This window comes from Montipora foliosa, chromosome 9, assembly GCF_036669935.1.
Source record: "Montipora foliosa isolate CH-2021 chromosome 9, ASM3666993v2, whole genome shotgun sequence".
Lineage (NCBI taxonomy): Eukaryota > Metazoa > Cnidaria > Anthozoa > Scleractinia > Acroporidae > Montipora > Montipora foliosa.
Genome location: NC_090877.1, coordinates 35,063,896 through 35,074,071, shown reverse-complemented (window position 1 = coordinate 35,074,071; position 10,176 = coordinate 35,063,896). Strand labels below are relative to the sequence as shown.

At 40.6% G+C, this 10,176-nt stretch overlaps 1 protein-coding gene across 2 annotated transcripts in view; it reads left to right on the top strand.

Annotated features, from left to right (window-relative positions):
• Positions 1–5,709, top strand: part of LOC137970618 (autophagy-related protein 13-like) — an 18,842-nt gene extending 13,133 nt beyond the window's left edge. Inside the window, exons 10-13 of one of the 2 annotated variants that reach the window (XM_068817144.1) lie at positions 2,250–2,375; positions 3,132–3,236; positions 4,241–4,369; positions 5,081–5,709. In XM_068817144.1, coding sequence (XP_068673245.1) covers positions 2,250–2,375; positions 3,132–3,236; positions 4,241–4,369; positions 5,081–5,164 — 444 coding nt within the window. In that variant the 3' untranslated portion in view covers positions 5,165–5,709. The remainder of the gene's footprint in view (positions 1–2,249; positions 2,376–3,131; positions 3,237–4,240; positions 4,370–5,080) is intronic. The other variant, XM_068817145.1, reaches the window with a different exon arrangement.
• Positions 5,710–10,176: the final 4,467 nt, after the last annotated feature.

Genomic DNA, 10,176 nt, shown 5'->3' with positions numbered 1-10,176 from the left:
CAGACGTGAACTCGGAAATGGGCTATTCTTTATATAAAGAATAGTAATGAAGCCCGGCTTGTTTTTCTTGTACGCTAATATCTTCCTCTCACATTTTGCACCATGGAAATGATTGCCTGGACTCCAAAGGGACACGCCTTTTGTAGAATGTTTTTGAAGGCGTTCAATAATCTCACATGTCGTGTTTTATCGGGTCTAAAACCACTCGGCTGCGCCTGGGGCTTTTAAACACTCCTATTCGTCTATTAACCAGTACAGCAACCTACCTTTTCCCGTTTTTGGTAAACTCGGTGCTAAATATCTCTCTCTAATCTCTCCACTCACCCTGCACGTGCGTTTAAAGGCCCGTGCAAACGCTCGCAACATTGTTGGCCAAGAAGACGCAACATTGTTTGGCCCAACATGTTGCGAGCGTTTGCCCACCATGTTGTGTGTTGTTGCGACTTGTTGGAAGTTGTTGGATGAAGTTTGAAACTGGTCAAACTTCACAGCCAAGAAGTGCCAACATTTCTATTGTTTCGCGGTCATCGAAGCGTGGTCCAACAATGTTGCGTTCGTTTGCACAGCATATCCAACAATGTTGCGCCGGTGCACGCGCACTACATACCACGTATCCACACAAATGCATGCGAACAAGAAATCACCATGGCGTCGGAGATGGAAAACGTCCCAGAGTCCTTTGTACTCTCATCTAAAGACCCAACATGTCGTGACTTGTTGCGAGCGTTCGCACACATCGGCTAACATCGCGCAACAAGAGACAACATTGTTGGGCCCAACAATGTTGCGTGTTGTTGCGAGCGTTTGCACGGGCCTTTATAATTTTTGTTTTTGTTTTGTTTTTTTAGCCGGTGTCGTCCTAACAACGACATCAAATGGCCAAATTTGAGCTACAAAGTACACGCATGTTATATCAGTTTAAGTCCTGGGCTCAGTTGTCCAAAGCCTGATCAAGCTAATCTTCAATAACGGGAAAGATGAATTGAAGTCTGTTTTCTGATCAGAAATAGTTTCCACAACAGTTTTTTTGACGGGCAAAATTTAAGCCTGGTTTTGTATATAATCGCGGATCTGTATTAATCGGTTTTTGAACACAACTGGTCTTTGTATAGTTTCTACAGTTTCTTCCGAGACAAAGGTACATTAAGTTGCGATGATGGCGAGTGTCGTGCGCGTATATTTCGTCGTAAGAGAGCTATTTATATGCTGTTTGAATTTTGCAAGCTCACCGTCCGATACTTTCATGTTCATTTCATCGACTTGGAGGAAAAGAGAAACTGCGCGCAGAGTCAGGAAAGAGGTGGAGCCTTTTGCTGTCTTTTTCCTGGCAACTCTGGAATGTAGCTTAAAGGGGCTAGGTCACGCATTTTTGGGCAATTTTAGCACTGATCGAATGGTCATAGAATTAACTAAAATATCAAAGTAACTGTTCCAAACTATAGAAGAACTCTAACAAAACACAGGGAAGCCAAGAAGGGACATGGATGGACCAAACTGGAGGGGATTGAAATAGATTGAATTTGGGTAAATTTGAAAAACGTCGGCCCATTTTTTTTCAAATTTATATCAGGCTATATCAAAATGTCATTTACACAGCTGGAAAATCATTCTCAGTTGTTACGTGGCCGTGATTTTGCAAATGAAAGACTCTTGCTCTGCCAATGTGACGTTCAGAGCTCATAATTAACAAAATTGAACAAAATTACCTAAAATAGCGTGACCTAGCCCCTTTAAGACGTCTTTGAATTTTAACCTTAGTTTTAAGCTACACTCATAATAGAGCGTTTTCATGTGACGTCACGGCGGCCATGTTGGTGTTCCAAAACAAAGAAAAGGCGACCATGATAGTGTACCAAACTAATCCTCCGGGAATTGATCTCTATTTTTATGCAAATACTTTCTTTTTTTTTTTTTCAGTAATCCAATATGGCTGCTGGTCACGTGTGTGAAAACGCTCAATAGGCTTGTTTCGAATTTTACGGTAACAAAAGAACAGAGTCGACGTTCAGGGGAATAATTTGCATTTATATTTCGTTTGTTTTGGGCAAAACAAAAACTAATTATTTAGTTTGTTCTTTTGTTGCAGCACAATTCGAAACTAGTCTAATTCTTCAAACCTGAATAGTATGTGTTATTGCCAATCTGGTTGCAATATTAACCCGAAGATTCGCCAGTATTGCAATTCACCTCCTAATGGCTTTCTGTTTATAGTTTACGTACTCTTTACAGTTTTTTCGTTGTCTCGACAGCCCATGTTTACAAACTTGTCATCAACTCCGCCGTTTGCTTCGCTATTGCGGCACGAAAATGACAAACCAATCGACTTACCCTCAGATGACAATCGGTTGAATCCGCCCTCTACACTCAACAGAAGGGTACGTCATTGATTTGCGTGTAGCGTTTTTGAAAATGTTTGCGTTCTTGTGTTTGAATATCTTCGCGGCGCTTAACTCGACTGCTGGATACCCAGCCACTTAAAGCCCAAGCAAACGTCTTCCACTTTTGCTCCAACCGTCGTTCGATTTTGTTACACTATAATAAAGAAACCGTTAGTCACCTCTTCAGGTGTGGTGAGACAACATAAACTTTCATTTGACGTTCGTTTAAAATTTCTCTTTATCGCAAATGTTGGATGAAGTTGAAATCGTTTGCCATCCTCTTTTGTCATTGTTAAGTTTGAACGGAACAGATTTTGAACCGTTTTCCTGTCGCTTATTTACGTTCTATTGAATGACAAACTTATCTATTGTATCCTGACGTCGCCCAGCGGTAACAATGGTGGCAGGGTACTCTGCAGTTTCGTAATTGCGCGCTTTCCTGGGAGCAGGGCTAGCTGGCGCAGTGGTGAGAGCACTCTCCTCCCACCAATGTGACCCTGGCTCGATTCCCAGACTCGGCGTCATACGTGGGTTGAGTTGTTGGTTCTCTTCTCTGCTCCGAGAGGGTTTTCTCCAGGTACTTCGGTTGGTGGTGGTAGTGGTAGTTGTCGTGGTGGTAATGGTAATGGTAGTCGTAGTGGTGGTGGAAGTAGTGAATTTTCTCGTTCCAGTCTTAAGTCACCAAGCTGCGCAATCGAACTGCAGGCTTTCTGGCGACATTTATACTTTCTTATTTTTTTTTACCTTTTAAAGGACAGCTCATCAGATACAACAGAGAGAAGACCGCCAACATCTCAGGCAGTTCTACAAGCCCCCAGTCAGCAAGGGTGGGATGATGACTTTGTTATGGTTGAATTGGTAAGTGGTTTGTCCAGCTCTCTGACTCACAAGCGAAGAATTCTGGAAGAATCAAACTTCTTGAAAATTAGCAACTGGTACGATCATGATTAAGAACTGGTTGACTATTTCAAGGATCAAAAGCTATGGAGTGTCATTGCCACTTCGACGGTTCGTTTGCAAAAAATACTTCATGGGAGGAAATGCATCAACTTCTTCATGTCCACACGGGGACAACTATTATTTCCCGTGCAAGGAACCTTTTCTATGTTTGTTACGAATTTCGTCCTTGAAGTTGTGTTTTTAATTTCGCTGTTCGTTAGCGGTTCCCAGGCCTTTTTGCGTGGAACCTTTTTTGTGTAGCTTCTAGAACAGTTAACTGTGCTCTATTTTGGAGTTCGGGAATCTCTTATAATTTCTCTCCCTTTTCCACATCACGATAAGATCCGCATTGGTGCAGTGGTGATAGCACTCGTCTTTCACCAGTGTGTCCCAGATTCAAACATAGGACACAGCGTCATATGTGGGTTGAGTTTGTTGATTTTACCCTGCTCTAAAAGGACTCTCTCTTCGTCTTCTCCGGTTTCCCTTCTCAAAAAAAAAAAAAACAACGTTACTGCACAGGCGACTTTAGGACATTCCTGTACCAGACTCTCTTTCCTGACCGTCTTCCCCTTCCCTTCCAATTAATGTTGACCTCAACCATTAAGCATGAACGTTTGGATGTTCAAGATTGTACTTGGGGGAACGGGGTGGAATTAATAGCGCATTATCACATGCAAAATACTTTGTTTTAGATATTTTCTCGAAAATGGCGTGCGTTTCCCAGTTAATTTGTCTTGGATTGTAGTTACAAACAAAAAAGGGTTGTGCCGGCGATATTTACTCAAACCGAAATGGAATCAAATGAAGGGACGTTCTTTTTTTGATGGTGACTTGGAGATACTCGGAAAAAAAATCCTTGAATTAATTATATCATGCATTGACAAGCTGGTTGCTAAAAATTTTGTATGGACATTTCCTAGAAACCGGCCTTTGCATCGAATTCAGGGACTTCCACTGGGGATCTTGGTAGCTTTTTTCGAGAGTGTCAAACGGCTCCTCCTCTGAGCCTTTTCCAGGATACTGAAATAGCAGCCGTGGATAACATCATGGTATAGAGATTGCTCTTACATGTAATTTTTTTTTTCAGTTCAATATGAATTCGCGCCCGGGCCAATAATCAAACTGGAAAAAAGGTGGTTCGAAAAAACGGGGGGATATTTTCCATATATTGTATCACTTGGCAGTTGAATCAAGTGGGAGAGCATACCATAAACCAAAGCGTGCCGTGTTGTGTTGTAGAATACGGCCGGCCACGCGTATTTGAAAAGGTGTGATACAGCTGTACTGCGTAGACTGTGCTGTAGTTTATTGAGCTAAGCTGTAATCAGTTGGAAGCGCCGTAAACTCGAAATCCACATCCAAACAATTTTTTTAAAGTTTTTAAATATGGAAGAACTTTGTCCTTGTTTTAAGTTACAATTGTGATAAAATTCCACTTACGGAAATTGTTCGTTTGGGTAACTCGTCGTTGAATTGAAGCATTTTTTAAGTAGTCGAAGTGGATTTAAACTGCAAGAATATTCTGCTTTTGTTCTTGTCTCTGCTGTACAAAGCCGTATCTCGTCAGTTCACAGACAAAGGCGTTTTCGTTAAATAGTCACTGTTCAACACGCGTAGCTATATAAAATTGTTACAAAAAGTCTGCTCATGCAGTAATTTGTTGTGGCAATTTCTGTGGCAATTTTTGTGGCAGTCCAATTTGAATCATTGAAAGACTGCCACCAGAACAAAATCGATGACGTTTTCCTTTTTTTCGCCAGGAGCACTTGGAAGGAGAACTTTGTGGTTTCCAACGGAACGCTTCCAAATTTGATGAACTCTTAGCAGATCTACAACAGACGTGATCCACGTCTATCTGTATAATTTATTTCCGGATTTGTGCTCGTCCCTAACACATACGCAAACGCTACTCAGTGCAAAGTGAATCCTGAGCCCGCCTGGCTTGCATGACGCAAACAGTGCACGGTCGCTATAACCTGCGGTTGAATCGGCCTAATCGTGGAGTTAATTTTAACCGCAGGTCAACTTCTTTTAAGAAAATTTAATTTACCCTCGGTTAGCCCTAACCTAGTCTAGAACAACTGGGCCCAGATAATAATTGATTCACCAGGAAATGGGCGAAGAAGATTAAAATTAGCAACGCATGGGCAGTTATTTGTTGTGTGGCTTTCTTTTAAATGCCATTTTGTACAGAGACCTTTTTACTGTTCTAAATTCATGTAATATGCTACTGAACGAATTCTTTTGTCTTTAAATGCAAATATAGTTCTCAATCTAGTCCATTGCCATCACTCTACCTGTAATTTCCCTTTGACTGTATTGAATGTAATAAAAAATAATAAATGTTAACAGAATAAATAATTGTATGATCCAGAATTATGTAAACAAAGTTTCGTTTTGTATTCGGCCACACAGCTAGAGCTCGGTTCATTGTGACAGTTTTTGGACGTGAATTCTCCTTTATGATTGTTTTCCAAAAGCGCTATTTCGAAATAAAAAATTTAAAAAAGAAGAGGGAACAACTTGAATATGGGACACGCGTTTCTATTTTTAAAAATCTAAAATGAAAATAATTAATCCAGGAGTGTTGCAGAGCGCAGGTGGAAAATGTCGTGATTTGAAAAATAAGGCAACCAATAACTCTTTCATCATCCTTTTTTAGTTAGGAAAATCGTGACTGGATCCAAGGAAACTTTAATCGATAAACTATAAAAGAACTATCTATCGAGTATCTATTCTTGCGTATTCTCTGTCGATAGTGATCCTATGGTTACCATGCCAACCGTAACCCAGATAAAAGCAGAAGTTGTCATTTGTTTGTCACTTGTGCGCAGGTGGTTTCTTAGCGATATACTTACAATAGATTATATATTTTCGACCATCTCACACGTGTGGGTCTGATATCTTTACGAGGACCTTTCTTAATTGTTGCATTTTATTTTTACTGTCATTTTCAGGGCTCAACGATAATCTGCTCATGCGTAAAGGGTTCTTTGGGAATAAAAGGAATCGAGATTTGTTTTCGAATTCTCTTTACCGCACCTCGAAGACAAATATTCGCGTTTCTCCGACCCAAATATATTAAAGCAAACCTATCGCGCATAATTATCATCGTATCGCGGCTATGGGAAGGACCCTTAAAGTTTCGAGAAAACTATCTGGCTTATCTTTTGCTGTGTATTTAGTGTGACAGAATATGTTGCACAAACACATCATTAGTTTTTGTCAACAAGGCCTTCGCAGAGCTTAAGAGGAAAAAAAGCCACGATACAACTGAAATCGCTTTTGTTAATTTTCAATAACGGGATTTTATCATTGATAGCGCATTCGGGCCATATCCTTGCCAATATCCTGGTATCAATTTCTGCGAGCGTCTAGGCAAGGACAGTTTACATTATCCATGACGAAAATAATTCTTGGATATGGAACCTTGCAGCCAAGAAACGGAGAAAGACACAAGCCACAGCAATAATGCCGAAAAGGAAGACGATTCTGAACCTGTAGTCCACGAAAATGAATTTGAGAAGTGTTTGCGTAAAGGCAGACGAGACGCCTGCCCAGATATTCACTGCAAATGCGTTGATCCTGAACATAGCAAAGAGTGCTTATTTCACAAAGGAGTTGTGGACAGTAATTCGACAAAGGAAAGCGTGAAGGAAAATACGTGAACTTTGAAATGCACCTTTCGCCGAGCTCCGCTTATTTTGCTTTCTTCGACGTTTTCTTTACATACCACATTTTTGTTTTTAGTGGGTCGAATGACATCGCACTGGCCGATGACTAAACAAGATGAAGCGGAATTTTCATAGACATGGCGTTTCCAACCCTCACTTCAAGGAAAAACCGGCACATTTTAATTAAAAAAAACTTAAAGAAGTGAAGTTTGTTATTTGCCTGTCGAACGCTGGAAAAGGAACTTTAATAAGCGCCAACGAAGCACAATGCTCTAGCCCGTGGAGAAACTTTTTATTTCGTGTTTTTATTCCTCTTTGAGCAGGTGAAAAAAGTCATGAAGGTGTCTTGACATCCATGGTTATGCAATTCTGAATCAAACCTTTCGCCAGTGTCCTGTAGTGTAATTTAATAACCAGAAATCAGACGGCCTTGAAGTTCAAAGCTTTAAAGAGACATGTTCTATAGGCAGTTGTAATTTTTATGCCTAAAAACTGTAGTGGTTTGCAAGGCTTTCCTTTGTACGGTTTTGTACTCGACCTTCCTTAGCTTGGCTTCCACGCAGAAATAATTATCTTTAGATCAAGTTCTCGTGCATTGTTTTGCATTACTTTTAAAAAAGAGTAAACCAAATTTGTTTATATTCATGTAATAAACCACCAGTGTTTTGTACGCAAAGCTTATCATATAAACAAGAATGCCTTTACGTTTGCTTGCACATAAACAGAATTTTAAATTATGTGAAAAATGGGTTATTGATTTAGCGATCAAGAGATAACTCGCATTTTTGACAAACGTACCATAAACGCTATCTACAGGAATATAGGATCATAAAACCTAGGTACTCGAACTTCTGTATGGATCCCAATTTTTTGCAATATCTGTATGTGTACTTAAAATGATAAAAGAAGGAAATCGACTGTTCTGCAAATAATTTTAAACTACTTATTGTGATTCTTTCCACTTCAGAGGCATTTTCTATGCTTTCCTTTTCTCCAAAGAGATCCATACACATTTCATGACTTGTACGAAATTTCTAGTCATGGCATTTTTTCCAATAACATTTCAGTTTGTTTTCCCAAAATCTGGTTTTGCGCCCCCCTCATCATTTTATTGTCGGCGGCGTGGAAGGCTGACTTGCCTTTTACACCAAATGTTGGGGACATGTAAATTCAAGTCGTCCATCAGTTGCACCTGTCTCCTCTTCCAAAAAATGTGACCTTCAAATTCAATATATTTTCTAAAAATATATAAATTGTAAAGAAGGAGAAAGAGCTTTTATGTTGGGCTATAAATAAACGGAATTACCGTCGGGGACTGAGCAGGGTTAATTCACGCGCACAGCGATGGACACTTTTCTTTTTTGGAGGATTGGGGGGGTAGGCTCGATTTCCAGCCGTTTTGTGAGTGCGGTTGTCCTCCTCCCTGGGGCAAGGAACGTGGGCTCACAAAACGGCTGGAAATCGAGCCTAGGGGGGGAGGGTGGTGCCGAGGAATATTTATCATTACGTCAAAATATTGCCACTGATATCCAGGCACGTACGAGAAACAGGTACCATAAACAAAACCACCGCACCCTCCATGACAAATGTCCACCAATTTGGATTTGGAAGTCTTTTAAACTTGTGAATAGCCCACCGGACCATACGCGGGAGCTCATGACTAGAAGCGAACAACAACCATATATTCCTGTCACGGCGTTTTCATAAACCGATTTTTTTTATATTGAATTTCCCGCGAATGAGACTCCCGCAGGAGGCAGATGACCAATCACAAGAAACTAACTTGACGTCATGGTGTCACCCAACCGGAACTCCCTTTGTTCTTTGCGAAAAAGGTAGTCTAGAAATAGATCGGACAACAAAAAATGTCAAAGTGGTATCGGATTGCCATGTGTATTTCGTACTAGGCCCAAAGCTGGTTTTAGGTCTGGGTTAGCTAAATTGAGGGTTTTGGGTTAAGGGTCTTCGGGGTCTTTGTTTTTAAGACACCCGGCGGAGTTATTGAATTTTGCCCGCCGAGATGGGGGAAATCTAATTGTGATAAATCACCGAGCCCAATATTCACTTCTTTTCAGTGTTTTTAAGCCACGGAAATCAAAGATGCCTCTGTTCGCAGATCAATACACGTTTTCCATATATAGTTTCTTCAAGGGCTTTCCATAAGTTGCTCGAGATTTCCCAAAACGTTGCCCTCAATTTCTCAAAAAGTTGCTCCAAAAACAGTCGAAAGTTGCTCCAAAAAAAATTGTTTTTTGTTTCTTTCATCTTTTACTTGGTCTGATGTGTTGTAACCAGCGTCGTGAAATAAATTTGTTCAAATAAAAGTGTTTTGGAGTACTTAGTCTTGCCCCTGCTTCTGCGGCTAGCCTCAACGGATCAGAATTGACCTTCGTCACTCAAATCGGTGGAGTGTCTGTATTTTCTTTAAAAAACCGGTGACCTCGCATCCCCGGCTGCATGGATCTTTTGCCCATGATCTGCCCCAGGAGGAAGGACATGCTCCTTTTTCACAGGAAATTCACTAATTGTCTACTGGAACATTGTGAAATGTGGAAGCATGGCCAATTTAAGCACTAAAAATTGCTCCGATATCTCAGAACTTGTAGAAAACTATAAATTGCTCAGAAAGCAAAAAGTTGCTAGAAGGAGAGTTAGGGATGAAAACTGAAACCCAAACCTTTACAAAAATGCTAACCGTAGGTCTAAAAATTATCCAAAGCATATTGTTTAGGCCTAAGGTTAGCACTTTTGTAAAGGTTTGTGGTTGTTTCAGCTATTGTACCGTTCACCATGTACCCCCACCCCCTTCACCCCTTGAGCAACTTGTGGAAAGCCCTATTCATGACTTGCTCCCAGTTGGCTCAAGAGAACTGTGCCAAAGGTCTATGCAAAAACCAGAATACGAAACTGGAACCGGAATCAGAAACCGAAACGAGAATCGGAACACAATACTTTGAATGTACAAAATAAAAAACCGTAATTGTCTGCTATTGGTGTTGGCAATATACCAAGCGAATCTGGAAGTCCCCTTCTGTCAATTGCCTTGCCTTTAACAATTACCACGGCAGGTTGAAAGTAAAGTGTTATTTATCGGGCGAAGTCGGTCCATATAATTGCAAAACGTGCTCAAGATCTCGAGCACAATCTTAAGCACAAACCCCGGCCATTGATCAACAAGCACG